General features: G+C 36.9%; 3 protein-coding genes across 4 annotated transcripts; all 3 read left to right on the top strand.

The window, feature by feature from the left end:
* Positions 1-906: 906 nt before the first annotated feature.
* Positions 907-5321, top strand: LOC128244973 (uncharacterized). Of its 2 annotated transcripts, none has more exons than XM_052963144.1 (3): positions 907-1125; positions 2006-2522; positions 3913-5321. In XM_052963144.1, the coding sequence occupies exons 2-3, from the start codon at positions 2006-2008 to the stop codon at positions 4740-4742; spliced, it is 1347 nt and encodes a 448-aa protein (XP_052819104.1). In that variant the 5' UTR covers positions 907-1125; the 3' UTR covers positions 4743-5321. The 2 variants fall into 2 exon arrangements, with proteins under 2 accessions (XP_052819104.1, XP_052819105.1); XM_052963145.1 differs by lacking the exon at positions 907-1125 and adding an exon at positions 1396-1466.
* A 3883-nt stretch (positions 5322-9204) lies between these two features.
* On the top strand, positions 9205-12465 carry LOC128244191 (E3 ubiquitin-protein ligase TRIM71-like). Its single transcript, XM_052962208.1, has 4 exons — positions 9205-10099; positions 11318-11643; positions 11809-12084; positions 12361-12465. Exons 1-4 carry the CDS (start codon positions 9205-9207, stop codon positions 12463-12465), a joined length of 1602 nt encoding a protein of 533 aa, XP_052818168.1.
* Positions 12466-14415: 1950 nt separating this feature from the next.
* On the top strand, positions 14416-15890 carry LOC128242481 (E3 ubiquitin-protein ligase TRIM33-like). Its single transcript, XM_052959640.1, has 2 exons — positions 14416-14555; positions 14856-15890. The coding sequence occupies exon 2, from the start codon at positions 14856-14858 to the stop codon at positions 15888-15890; it is 1035 nt and encodes a 344-aa protein (XP_052815600.1). The 5' UTR covers positions 14416-14555.
* Positions 15891-15910: the final 20 nt, after the last annotated feature.

Here is a 15910-nt window from a genome sequence, read left to right on the forward strand (position 1 = left end):
TAATCCGCGTTTTGCGGTGTATACAGTTCACTAATCCCTATGTACTGGTATGAGTTGTACTCCCGCGTCCGGATGAACGGGGAGAGGAATCAGTCATTGCACTAATAGCGCGTGTCGGTGAACATGAACATTCAAACTAGATGTTACAGAAAAAGTTCTATCGAATGGCACGACACCGATACTACTTTCGGCTGACAACTTCCGGTTTGCTTTGGGACATGTTTAATGTTGTCGTTGGTAGCAACCTTATTGTGACTCGTGTAAATGTTTTATGCCGATCGATTTTGACTACAACAGTCTATGATTCTAAATTTGTGTATACATGTTTTAATGTATAAACAAAATTGAGATTTTTAAAAGATTACTGTACTAGTTGTGTGCCTGTTTAAGTCGATCGAAAGGCTGAGTTTATCAAACAATCATTAAAACAAAGGTTATATACAACACAGTGGTCCATATTATAAAATATACAGATTATTCCATTTAACAAAGACTAAAATTTAAATGCCTTTTTAGTAACATTTTAATCATCATAACCAAAAGACTAGTGTATTAAGCAGAAGCTAACTCGTAATGTCACTGACTAAGAGGTTCAGTATTTACAATCTAAAAGATAAAAGACTGAAATTTGCGGTAATGAGTATTTTGCATGCGACTATTGAGGTCAGTTTCCAACGTGGAACAATGAATCGACGTAAATGGGGTGGTATTCGATAACAGTATTAATTAGATGTATGGTTGGTGTAGCTAATTGGATTGCGTTTAAAACACGTTATATAGATGATCGATTTTAAGCTGTTTAATCATAGGATTGATAAGTTTGATATTGAATACCGCCTTCAATGGGTTTCCAACTGAAGTCATTTTTCACGCGGCGAAGGTCATTTATTAACGATCGGTGTCAGTTCTGTCATCCGTTGAAAAATGACCCCTTGTGTCAATAGTCAACGGGGTTAGAATGTTATGTTACACATAATGGTTTGAATGTTTGAAGGTTTGATTGATATTAAATCAAACCAAAAATATCTAAGGCTGAAGTTTGGACAGTTAATAACTTAAAGCTTTATAGACACTTAAGACTTAAGACGTGTAATATGAACGTTGCTATAAAAGGAAAATAATCAGGTAAGTTTTGCCCACCGAATAAAACTACCGGTGGTAAATGCGTCATGTGTGCTTAAAATTGGTAAATTATATTAGTTGTATAGCCTTCAATCAATAACAGTCAACGATGATTAAGTAAATGCGCTTTGAATAGAATGATTTAAATTCCTTGATGGTTTAAATTCTTCAAAATTTGAGGTAAATATTAGGGATGGAAGCGAATATCCGAGTATCCGGATATAAAATGATATCGTATAAACTGTGCATAAGTAATATACATATTTACTTAATATGTATATTACTTATGCACAGTTTATACGATATTATTTTTAGAACTTTCCAGCCACACAACTCATTTAAATGTAAAATAAAATTACAAAAAAACTTGTTAAACGAAAATCGTAACTAGGCTTTCGTTACTTTCGTTTTTAATTACTGACCTCTTCAAATCAAAAAGCTAGCTACAGTCGAATTAATGATCCGATAGTGTGTTGTTTCAAATTAAGCCTATTTATTTCTCTCAACAATGGAATTAAAGAGCTCATAAATAAAATAAAATAAAATAAGAGTTATCTTCAAATCAAACACGGATCAGTACGGATTTGTTAGAACAGGAGCTAAAACTTGTTTGTCCTCATTTTTGGAATAAGATATATCTTCAATTATTTTCAAGAGCTCTCTAGTATATTAAGTGAGAGCAACGTTTGAATTATTGCTCTTCAAATCATTTAAAGAGGCCTCCTATCACTTATAAGCTCTACAAATATGTAATATTTTATGTAGATTTTGGGTTCCATAAAAATGGTCCGTTATTTGAATGGAACGAGCAGACTGTTCACATGTTAATATGTATTCAACAAACGTAAGCTCTTTAAATGTTGAATCTGTTTCGTGTTTATAGATGGAGGTATCCGGAAAGAGACGTGACCCTGACCTTGACAGGGGATCCGGAGAAGAAACACAGATGCAGGTATCTGGAAAGAGACGTGACCCTGACCTTGACAAGGGCTCCGGAGAAGAAACACAGATGGAGGTATCTGGAAAGAGACGTGACCCTGACCTTGACAAGGGCTCCGGAGAAGAAACACAGATGGAGGTATCTGGAAAGAGACGTGACCCTGACCTTGACAGGGGATCCGGAGAAGAAATACAAATGGAAGTATCTGGAAAGAGGCGTGACCCTGACCTTGACAAGGGCTCCGCAGACGCAACAGTCTACTGTCAGCCTTGTGGCGAGGGCGGAAAACACGCTGTAGCACAGGGATTCTGTCAGACCTGCGAGGAGTACATGTGCGATCCCTGTATCGAGGCCCATAAGAGGTTCAAGGTGTCCAGGAACCACATTATGTTGTCTAAAGATGAAATGCCGTCGTTCTACGACGGTTCGAAAACGAGACTGGGAACACTTGATATGGCGGGTAAGTTGAGTTCATTGACATGTATATTGAAAAAACCTGTTACAAGGATAAACTATTTTTATACTATGCAATAGATCATTACGCAAACATACAATTTATTCGGAAAGCAAAGCGGCTATTGCTGATATGTTTTTAATGGGAAATGGATTAACAATAGGTTTCAAGTCAGCTTATATGATACATAATATTTAAAAAAAATGTGTCTTTATCTCTTCTGAAAGAGTATTTGAAATTGAAATATATCATTGGGAAAACTTAAGGTACAGTTATGTTCTAACGTAAATATGCTAGCCCATGGTCGCTAATTTAGTTAAACATTATATTTATGTGGCCGGGTTATGATCACTCTTTGGCACGATAATCCGTGAGAGTATTGATGTCGCCTTTAATCATTAATGACGAACATTTATACTTTTATAGAAATCTCATAAAACAATACTATGTTGAATCAAGGTAATGTTTCGTTGTGAAAAATGAGTTGTTATTAACGCTTGCTCAAATATCTAATGATATTTATGATATCCATAAGTTACAAAACGACTGCTTTAGCGAATACTTTTCTGAATAAAAATTGAATTCTTTTTTATAAAATACAGTTAATTGGTCTTATATTGCTTTCATCGTTACGATTCGTTTTGTTCCAAATTCCATTTCCCCTGAAACATATTTTTCAGAAATATTACACACCACTGAGGGTCATATGACGTTATAAGGACCGGCCAGTCAACCCCCGAATGTGTATATGGACCGGGGTTGACTGGCTGGTCCTTATAATGCCATATGGCCCGAAGTGTTGTGTTATATTTCTTATATTATACCGAACACTTTTTTACCAATTAATAATTTTAAAGGGCATTTGATGTGTTTTATTAAACAAATCTAATAATATTTACTTGCGAAAAAAAATGTCGTTGTGAAAATTGCAAGCAGCACTCACCAGTTTTATGACGTCAGCGGTCCATATTAAATGAAGTCAGCGATCCATATTATATTGTTGGCGAGGTCCGGACCGGCAAAAAACATGATATGGACAGCTGTCGTCATAAAAACTGGATTTTTAAAATTAAAATACATTGATATACGGACCGATCGACTCTATATACGCAAAGAAGGGACACATTGATCAAGGTATAATATCTTATGATATGATTATTTTAATTGTAAGTTTGCAATAATCTTCTTCAACAATTGTACCATTCAGCTGAAAAAGTATCCTACAAAAAATGATATTTTTCGTTTTTACATAAAAATAGTTTGTTAAATGTTTTGAACGAAAATCATTGTTACCCTTCCTTTTGTTCCAAAATACTTTTCCCTCTGTATCTTTAGCAAATACGCTTCCCGTACAGTTTGCTCTTCAAGTCAAAAATAAAATAATTTGAACTGTCAGTTCCAGGCCATGTTCCTGACCTTTGTACGTCAACCTGGATGAAGGAGGCGGACATTGACATCAGAACTTCACATAAAGATAGGAACTGGTGGATCACCGGGTCGGCAATGCTGACTCCTGGTCTACTTCTACTGGCTGACTATTACAACCACAGTGTCAAACTGGTGAACCTCAACGCTCGCATTGTCACGTCCTGCCTCCAGCTGCCAGGCCAGCCATACGGCGTATGTGTAATCACCGAAGACCAGGCTGCAGTCACGCTAAAGTATAAGTCCATGATTCAGTTGGTGTCCACAAAGGCAGGGCAGTTGTCGTGCGGGGGGATAATTGAAGTATCTGATACTTGTCATGGAATTGCGTTTTACAACAACAGAATATACATTTCTTACACATCATACCCGCGTATTGAAGTGAGGTCAATAGATGGTTGTATGATAAGTACACTTCAAATAGATGATGGAAAGCAGCTTTTCCGACTACCATATTGCATAACGGTGTCAAGCTTCAAACAGCCAAGCTTGTACGTGCCTGACGCGTTAGATAACACCGTCCTCCAGATGTCCCTGGATGGGAAGGTCCTGCGGAGGTATCAGGACAAGCAACTCAATAGTCCCGAGTCCGTGGTGGAGGTAGGACCTGGTCAGCTGCTCGTGTGTGGGAAAGGTAGCAACAACGTGATGTTGCTGACGGAGAGGGACGGCAAGATGATTGAAATACTGGGAGGGAAGGATGGACTTTACCAGCCCTACTCTGTGGCCTTCTGTCCTCAAACACGTTGCATAGTTGTTGGGATGGAAAATAACTTACTTAAGGTCTATAAATCAAACTGACACGTTTTACACAAATCGTGAGTTTCGGTCTTCCGCTGAACTTGCATCGTATTTACTATTCAACTATACGTGAGCAACCGCTTAGCAAATGAAATAAAGAGTTGCTAAAAAACATACATAATTTATTCAGTGTAATCATGGTTCATCTATGACCATTAAAATTGATGTTAAACAATAATGGAGAAAATGTCAGAATGTGGTATTTGTTTGTGTGTTGCAATAAGCTAGATAATTTGTACCAACACCTTAAAAATGTCAAATGTATTTTGCAATTCTGTAGCACACTAAATACGAATTGTTATTAATATTGTAAAAACATCCAACCATTTTTGGAACAAAATTATTTTCAATAATCGCCTTCCTTTTCTGAAGCCGTATGCATCGCTCTTACATGCTGTACGCAAAAAAGTTTCACACTTAAAGGTGAACCTTTTTTAGCATTACTGTCATCTGTAATCGGCGTTTGTAACAGCCAATGTTTAATTCGCATTAAGTAAAATCTTAGTATATCCATTAACAGGTCTGAATTGATAAAAGTATCGCATATTGTAACAAATGCGCTTGCCAACATATTTTTGTAAAATGCACTTTTATTTAAGTCGAAATAAAGTGTGGCAATCATTATGAGTGTTATAAATAAGATACCAAAAGCTGGAACCTTTCAGCAAATGTTGATATTTGCTCAAATATCGTATTAAAGCAAACAAATTTCATCAGCGTTCATGTGACTATGAGCGGTTCGTTGTTGCGTGATTGGTTGATTGACATTAGCACGCGATGTTATCAATGTATTGTTAAAGCGTCAAAATATCATAAACGGAGAAGTCCTGCTGGCATAGGAAAGGCAATTGAAGTATCTGCTCATTGTCATGGTTATGCGTTTAAAAACAATGAAATATACATTTCACATTACACATCAAACCCGCAAAGTGATGACAAAAGATGATTGTATGATAAGTACATTTCAAACATATGATGGAAAAGGCTTGTCCAAACACTGTATTATTTTACTTGGCTGTGTTTGCTTCCATCCCACCAACCGTGTACGTGACTGCCTTCACTGCACACACCGTACCGAGACAAGAATTTCAGCAGTTCCGAGTCCGTTTTGGAGGTAGCATCGGGTCAGCTGCTCATGTATGGAAAAAAACACTGTGATTCTGAGAGGGACGGTAATATGACGGAACTACTGGGACGGATGGACGGTCTGTCTCAACCCTACTCCCTGGCCTTTGTCCTCATGCACGTGCTATAATTGTCGGGAATTTCAATAATAACTCCTAAACTCACCAAAGATAAATATAGTAAATGCAAACTCACAGATATTCTCCACCAGTTGCGCTATTTCTGGGTGCGTAAGAAATTACAATGTATTTAATAATGTTTGAGCAACGTGTTTGAATGAACATTGCTTTTCAAATGAATCACGTACATAATTCTAATAAATGCCAAGCGTATTTGCAGTTTTGTTTTGCAATTATTGGAATGATGAATTGATGCTAGTATTTTAATGCTATTCAACAGTGTTTTTTTCAATGTGGAATACTTATCGGTATTCGATCTTTAGTTTTACATGAAGACGCGTTATTCAATTAATATATAACATATCGGTTTACAACATGTTCATCACCTTTTACACAATATCATAAGCGCGTGTGTATAGTTATAGTTTTAAATATATTGTGAACACACGTTGTTTTTTGTGATAGATGTTTTATTTATTCAAATATATTCAAAAAAATGCCATGTTAAACCTGGCCTCGCTCCTTATGAAAACAACATTTTTTATTAAATACAAAAAAAGGAAAAATACCCTTCAAGTCGATTTTAAATGAGTATTTTCATTGTTCATCCAGCCCTCGTTTGGTGGTTTTAAAATGGACGTGCAAAAGTCTCAAACTTTCAAATTTTCTTTTCCCGCACATTTAACAATAGGTTATTGCACATTTACAGCAGTACACGTTGAACACATTTAATGAGCATCTACGAATTTGTGGCAAATCTTCCAAATATATTTGATTTAGATTCATGAAGAAACATTGTTCAGCACATTAAGTTGTGCCCCAGAAGTGTGCGTCAGATTTCACTCACCATAACTTAGATATGACCTTGGACGAGTGGTGAATAAGCTGACATATATATTCGCTAGATTATGTGACATTATTAAATAAATAAAATAATACAATTTAAACTACAAGGACAAGCTAAGCCTTACAGACACTAAATGAGCGACAATCATCGTCTGAAAACACAACATCTACTGCAACAACGACGACGACAGCAACAATAAGTACTTCTTCTACAACAGCATCTATTGCTACTTTTACTTCTGTTTCTGCTACACCTCTCATTAGTTATAGTTTTACTTCGTATATGTGCAATACACTTATATTCAGAAGGTTGAGGGAGGTTAAAATTTGTGAAAATGCTATCAGTATTATGTACATTCATTTAGTTGTGGCGATAGTCATATCTATACTACTTCACTTTTAAGACGGTAGAGAGATGGGTCAATTTTTATCGGTATTACGTACATTCATATAGTTTTGGTGATTAGCTATACGTTTCGTAAAACAGCATCTGCTCATCACACCTACCGTACGTGTTATATGTTCAACTTAGATTCGGGTATTTTGTTCCCCCCCACAAAAACTTGTATTGCGGATATTTAGCTGCAGAACACATAAGACTCACAACGACACTTTGAAACGATTCAAAGGAAGAAGTTAGAACGGAGTTGTTATAACCAATTAAGGTAAAGAGACCAACTTAATTGTTTCGACATTTTACGATTTACTTTTGTGCAACATACGATTATGAGCTAAAGTTAATCATGTTAGTTCAATACGTCTTGTGCAACGTATCGTAACTATTAATAATGTAAAATAATGACAAGTTTAAATATAAACTGGACTCATCGGTGATAAGAGGAGATATGTATAATTAGTATACGAGTACATTTTGTAAAATTCAAGCGAATAATGGTATGGCAGAGTCGACTATGGTCTATTATGTCATAAATTCCATATTGAAATGGTCGATATTTTATTATTGATAGAAATGATCGCTGTATTTATTGTTTATTTGATAAGACATATTTGTTATTGAAGATGAATATCATGTATTTTTTAAGTGTTCAAGGTTTTAATGACATCCGGGAAATTAGTTGTTTTCTCAGTATCGTGGAAATACTGACATTGTTTATTTCTATAATATGATGGCATTGGAAAATGTTACCCACATTAAATCCATTGCTCTACACGTTCATAAACTCATGTTAGCTATAGATAACACTTAACTTTGTTAACCAAGAGACACAACTCTTATTTAGTTACATATATGTATTTCGCTATATATGATTTGCAATGTAACATGTTTTATTGGCTAGAGGTATTTTATTGAAAAAATGTTCGTTTGTTCGTTCGTATTATGGAATTGGTCGCAAGTAATGTAACCCCCCCCCCCCCAAAAAAAAAAAAGCCTTTCGCACCGAAACTCTTTCATTTTGTTTCAAAATCCTTCAATACCACTGCTGAATATCGAGAATTAAAGTGGGAGGATATATATAAACAGTAATAATCAATTTCGGTTAGTTTAATGTCAATCAAACTTTGTACAACTGGCTTTCTTTGGTATGAATTTAAAAGCAAACTGTTCACAATTGAATATATATCAGAAGAAAACAGCAATGACCTAGACAAGAAATCCAAAACACTATGAAATACTTTTAAATTAAAATTAAAAATAAATACTCATGAAGAAGGCGATTTTAGTTTGACTTCAATAGTAATCTAAAATAACTACGCTTCATGTCGTCAGTAAACAACATCGTACGCGTTAATTAGTGAAATGTACATAAGAAATAATCATGCGACTACTACGTCAGTTTTTCGACAAATAGATAGATAATTTTACGTATCTAAGATAAATATCAATTAGATTTTCCTGTCCGGATCCAACCCTCGGGCACGCTGCGTGGCCTACGCGCGTGACCCGGGGTCGGATTTTTCTTTCCGGACCGGAAACCCATGAAAGATACTTATAAATTATAAGTCTTCATTCGAAATAGTAATCGTTTTCAAGTAACAAACTATTAGTAATTTTAAGTGCTGTTGTGTAGTGTATAAGTTTGGCAAAAATTCGTAAATCCATATAGTTACAGGAATATGTTTTTATCTTTTCTGAATATCCCGATTCAAGATATTCACCTGTACATAATCAGTGATCTCAAGATCGAAATGTACGCGGTCTTAAAGTTTGAATGTACCGAACACTTGTTTATACTTTAGAATATACATTTGTACCATTGCAGCTAATGCGGATCCCTTTGTTTTCCATTGCAGTCTCCTTTGACGCTTCATTTGTTCTTTGGTTTAAATTGAGTTGTGTATATGTATGGAAATACCTCAATATGTACATTTAATATGTTTTCAGTTTGAATACGAACTCAAACCTTTTTCAGATGGAGGTATTCGGAAAGATAAAGAACCCTGACCTTGACAAACGTTCCGGTGACACCACTGTCTACTGTCAGCCGTGCAAAAAACGCATCGTGGCTAAGGGCTTCTGTCAAACCTGTGAGGAGTACATGTGCACTCCATGTATCGAGTCCCATACAAAGTTCCGCATGTCTAGGAACCACATTATGTCGTCCAAAGATGAGATGCCCACCTTCAACCCGTCCACCAAGCAGTCAGACATCGGCGATACTGAATATTGTAAATACCATCCAAGGGAGATGGTCAAGTTTTACTGCCCGACCCACGATGACCTAGGCTGCAGTGACTGCATCGTTCTAGACCATCGCAACTGTGTAGTAGACTACATTACTGATGTGTCTAAATCTTTTGTCGACGGTAGGGAATTTGAATGGCTGACACAATTTAGAAATCAATTCGAAAATATCCTTTCTGAGTCCATTTTGAATGTCAAAGAGATATATGACAAAGTCCAAAACCAGGCCAAAGTTGAAATCAACAAGCTGAGAAAGATACGGGCGAACGTCATCTATTACCTGGATCGCCGCGAGAAGGAGTTACTAGACAACATTCGGAAAGTGAAGACCGAGGATGAAAGCTTGTTGGCTGCACTGAAGACTGAATTTGAGTCGACTAAAGCAAAATTGGAGGCCATGAGGACAAAGATGACTTCTGAGGACGTGTCGGTGAACCAGCGGTACGTGGCGGCGAGAAGAGCTAAGAAGGAACTACGTGAGACCGAAGGCGAGCTGGAGAAAATGGCCGGGCGGCTGAAGGCGCGGAAGATAAGGTTCTGTGTGGATAAGGCCACGTGGCTGCTGCTCGAATCAAGCACGGGACTTGGAAGACTGGACGTGTCGGGAGAGTTTCGAATGGAAAGTAAGTACAAACACCGTTTTAAGTATTTAAAAATAGTCTAGTACATCATTTTTTCTTGATTAAAATCGCATTAAAAAAGACTAAAAAGTAATGGACCACTTTAATGTCATTCATTCTGAGTCAACTCATAAACGTTTAATATGCTTAATTCAAGCTGACGGAGAGGTTTTGATTGAAAACATAGTTTGGTTTTTCGAAGAATTGCAATATCAAAGTTTTGTTCTGCCATAATAAGTATGTTATTTGGATAAAACAATTTTTCAAAAATGACGTCCATGATTGAAATTATATGATATCTTTTTATCAAAGTTACCAACCATTTAATGCTGAAATGAATTATTGTATATAAATCTGTACCATTATTTCCTTTGTGGTCCGTAAATTCGTTGACAAATTTTAACTAAGAGTCCGCAAAACTATCATTATCATGTAAAGTGACATATATTAGGGATGGTTGGGTTTGCTATCGTTCAATATATATATATATATATATATATATATATATATATATATATATATATATATATATATATAGACGTACAATTAAAAGACCATATCATATAAGTATGCATTTACTTGTTAACGTGGTAGGTCATATATTTCAAACATTTTCAAAAAGACGTCAAAATTCAGTTTGCGATTAGATGGAGAAATATGTTAACTTTATTGTTTATACATTCAGTGACAATATCAGAGTTGAACACTTATCTATTGCTGTAAAATTCAGGGAAAAGCGACTTCGCAAACTCAATCGCACTTAACAAAGGAAAAGTAGAATGGAGACGCAAGTTTGACGTCATGTAACATCATACTAGTATATGCCGTTCTTTTTAAACGTCGAAGAAGCACAGAATGATCAATAAACCAATGCAAGGAGTAACTTTATCGTATCTTATATCAAAGACAATATGGGCTGGCCAAAGACAAATTTGAAACAGTATAACCTCGTGAAAAGACATTCGACTCGTCAAAATAAACATGATAATCAATGAAACTTAGATGGGGTCATGGAAATAATGGAAAGTGGGTAAAACTACATACTTTATGCATAACAACTGTGCGAAGGATATTCTAGAAAAGCATTAAATTTTAATGTAGGCTAAGTTTTATTCTTTCCTAGAATATACATATATATTCATACAAAAGTGTTACCTGATCTTGTTTTGTTCTTATAGTAGTTTTGGACGGTTAATTGACCCAAATATACCTGTTTTTCAGTTCCAGCCCATGTTCCTGACCTCTCTACAATGGCATGGAAGAAGGAGGCGGACATTGAAGTCAGCACGTTACCTGGCGAGAATTTACACGGCGATAATTTCTGCAGTATCTCGGGCTCTGCCTTGCTGTCTCCCGGTCTCATTCTTCTGGCTCATAAGGGCAACCAAAGTGTGAAACTTTTAGACGTCACCGCTTACTCCGTTAGGTCTTGTCTACAGTTCCAAGGCCAGCCCTGGGACGTATGTGTGCTCCCCGATGACAAAGCCGCTGTCACAATCCCAGAGAAGGCTATAGTTCAGCTGCTGAGTACAAAAAGAAGGGAATTGGTATTAGATATGAACATTAAAGTTTCTGACGGTTGTCGCGGAATTGCGTTTCACGACAATCATTTATACATCTCTTACATTCGCGACGCACGTATTGAAGTAATGACAATTAGTGGTAGTGTTGCAAGAACAATTCGTACAGATACTGGACAAACACCTTTTCAGACGCCAAACTACCTGACTGTGTCAGCCTTCACACAACCGACCCTATACGTATCTGATTACAACTCCAACACCGTGCTGCAGCTGTCCATGGACGGGGAGGTCCTGCGGGAATACCAAAACGAGCAGCTGAAAGGTCCTATGTCCGTGGTAGCTGTTGGGTTCGGACAGTTGTTCGTATGTGGCGGGGACAGCAACAACGTTATGTTGTTGACAGAGAGGGACGGCAATATGGTGGAAATACTGGGAGAGAAGAATGGACTTATGAAGCCCTCTCTAGTAACAAAAATGCTCAGTTATGTAATCGGACCACAAGGGCCCTACACCGCGACCTTCTGTCATCGAACACGTCACATTATTATCGGCAAAGGATATTCTAACGCATTAGTAGTATTCAAATAGTGAACCTGCTTAATAGATGATAATAAATTATATATTTGAAAGAACATTTTATTTGACTATTTTTGTGCTAATATAATATAATATGTTGCATTTATAGCCGTAAAAGAGGAATATGTTCAAAGTTCGTTTTTAAGAAATACACTTATTCATAAGACTCTGTTTAAAGACCCGTTTCTTTATTCGTTTGATTGTATGCTGAAACCGGTTGATGATGCGGTTGATGATGAGGTTGATGATGCCGTCGATGAGAGGGAGTAGAAAGAGGAGATCGACGACGACGACTTCGATGATGATGATGATGATGATGATATTGATGATGATATTGATGATGATGATGATGATGATGATGATGATGATGATGATGATGATGATGATGATAATGATGATGATGATGATGATGATGATGATGATGATGATGATGATGATGATGATGATGATGATCATAATGATGATATTGATGATATTGATGATGATGATGATGATGATGATGATGATGATGATGATGATGATGATGATATTGATGATGATGATCGTGATTATGAGGCCATGAAAACGTTGCTGAACTAAAAGTCATGGACAGAATCTGTGAAAGAGAATGTTTTTTTCTAGTTAACCCCGCTTTATGACAAATGTGAAAAATTGGATCTTATTCTCATGCAATGAGTGAAAAATGTGATATGGAAAAATATGGCCCATGAAAGCTTGTAGATCCTTCTATGTATTTTTGTATTATTTAAAAGGATGATATTACTAAAAATAAACAATAAACAGCTTTATTGCAGTTCTAGTGGGGTTGTATGCGCTAGATTTTGATTATATTTTTCGATTAATTGCATATCTGTTAATGCGATAAAAAAAGGTTAAAGTAGTCCGTATGATGAAATACCGAAAACAAAGAAGAAAATTGTCAAAAACTGACACAAACTTGGTATCGATGTGAAGAATGCTATGGCCACAGGTCCTCAAACTTTGTAGGCAGGTTGGTCATGACATCGGTAAAACTCTATTACTTTTGAGATTAGTGGGTCAAAGGTCAAGGTCGTTGTGAATGTAAGGTGAAAATACATAGTTTCCACTCTTAGGCTTAGAGACTTCAAAACTGACCCGCTACCTAACTATGTTAACGTCAGTTTGTCATAGGTCAAGGTCGTGGCGGCATTGAGCTGATAATACGATTTCATTCAACAACTGAAGACTGCTTGTATCCAGATACCTCAAACTCGGTTTGCTGGTGAACTGCATGTGCTTTCTTTTAATCATGTGTCAAAAGCAGTCGCGGTGTCTTTCAGTTCCCCCATCACCCTTCACCAACATTTTAAACCATATCAATGTCGAACAAAAGAGATGGGCGCCATATCCACATAGGTGTGCTACTTTTACGCAAATTTGCATTTTAATTTAAGTAATAGGACCAATTGAAATTATCATCATCACATCATCATTTACAACACCACCACCACCACTACCACCGTTTCTACTCCTCCGACATATTTTACAACAACTCAACTACTTATTCTTCTACTACTACTACTTCTTCTACTACTACTTCTGCTACTTCTACAACTACTACTTCTACTACTACTACTAATACTACCACTACCACTACCACTACTACTACTACTACTACTACTACTTCTACTACTACTACTACTACTACTACTTCTACTACTACTACTACTACTACTACTACTACTACTACTACTACTACTACTACTACTACTACTACTACTACTGCAACATTTTTTCTTGTCGCTCACTGAAACAAACGATTTTTTTTCTTTCTTTTTAGTAGAGGTAAAGATTGGTGTAAATTTCAGCGGCACCAAAGTGCATGATTTGGACATGAGAACGGGCCAGAATTTCAAAACAGTGGATATTATCGGTTTTATTTTTTCAGTGTTTGACACGGTGAATTTTCTTTTATATTTCACTAATAAAACATTTTAAAAAACTCATCATACACTAAAACAAACGATTACCCTCTATTTAAAACAGGTAGTCGTGTTTTACTTACAAATTTATAGAGTTAAGCTTAAACATTATATTTCGAACAAGTTAATGGGAAATAAAGGGAATAAAATGTCGGTTTCCGCTTGTTTGCTCGTCCAATAAAAAATCCGTAACTGATATGCGTCAGGTGCGCTAGAATATGTTTGTTACCGTCGAGTTTGATTTTTTTGAACATTAGGGAGCAGTATTTCAATACGATTTGCGTGTTAATGTATCTTAACCTTGAGGATTTTACATTCAGCTGAAACTGCTCTTGATGGTTACCAGCGAGATTTAAGAACATGTGCTTTAAACAAAATTAGCAAACTTCCTTGTTGGTTTTAACGTTAAAAATTGAGGTAAATATCATTTGTTTAACTGTTGTTAATTGTAACGTGGGCTAGAAGTTATAGAAAAGTTTACACACATAACTAACTTTAATGTTTAACAATCATACGTTATATGAAACTCTCGTTAAAAATAAACATGACAATCTGTGTTTCGTTACTTTCGTTTTTAATGCTTCAGAATTCAAATAAATTAAACATTATGTTAAGTAAAGAATAATCCAATATTTGATTGATAAAAGCAGAAAGTATAGGATAAATTGTATCGATAAGGAAGGCGCATCAAAATTTGCATTTAATTTGTCTTTTTAGATGGGGGTATCCGGAAAGAGACGTAATCCTAACCTTGACAAGGGCTGCGGAGAAGAAACACAGATGGAGTTATCTGGAAAGAAACGTGATCCTGACCTTGACAAACGCTGCGGAGAAGAAAAACAGATGGAGGTATCTGGAAAGAGACGTGAACCTGACCTGGACAAGGGCTGCGGAGAAGAAAGACAGATGGAGGTATCTGGAAAGAGACGTGAACCTGACCTTGACAAGGGCTGCGGAGAAGAAACACAGATGGAGGTATCCGGAAAGAGACGTGACACTGACCTTGACAAGGGCTGCGGAGAAGAAACACAGATGGAGGTATCCGGAAAGAGACGTGACTCTGACTTTGACAAGGGCTGCCGAAAAGAAACACAGATGGAGGTATCTGGAAAGAGACGTGATCCTGACCTTGACAAGGGCTCCGCAAACACAACTGTCTACTGCCAGCCGTGTGAAGAGGGCGTGAAACGTACTGTAGCCCAGGGATTCTGTCAGACCTGCAAGGAGTACATGTGTGATCCCTGTATCGAGGCACATACTAGGCTAAAGGTGTCCATGGATCACATTATTCTGTCCAAAGAGAAGATACTGCCCTTCTACCAGTCTGCCAGGCAGGCCATTGTCTGCGACACGGAGTATTGTAAAGTCCATACAACTGCGATGGTAAAGTTTTACTGTCCGACCCACAGGTTCCTTGGCTGTGTTAGTTGTGTCATGTTTGATCATGGCAGCTGTAAACTCGACTACATTGCTGACCTGGCTAAAGAGTTCGTCGATGGAAAAGTATTTAGACAGCTTGGTCTATCGATTAACCGAGCTGATGATCTACTATCTGGGTCCGCTACCAATGTCAAGGAACTTTTGGACGAGGTCGAAAATCATTCGAAAGATGAGATCGAAAGACTGATAAAGTTCCGGGCTGAAATCAATGCCTATCTCGACTGCCGTGAGAGGGAGTTACTTGAAAGCATGCAGAAAATAAAATACGAGGACGTAATTCTGCTAACTGCACTTAACACTGATTGTCAGTAGGCGAAAGCTGAACTTGAAGC

Source organism: Mya arenaria, chromosome 8 (assembly GCF_026914265.1).
Source record: "Mya arenaria isolate MELC-2E11 chromosome 8, ASM2691426v1".
In the NCBI taxonomy this organism is placed as follows: Eukaryota; Metazoa; Mollusca; class Bivalvia; order Myida; family Myidae; genus Mya; species Mya arenaria.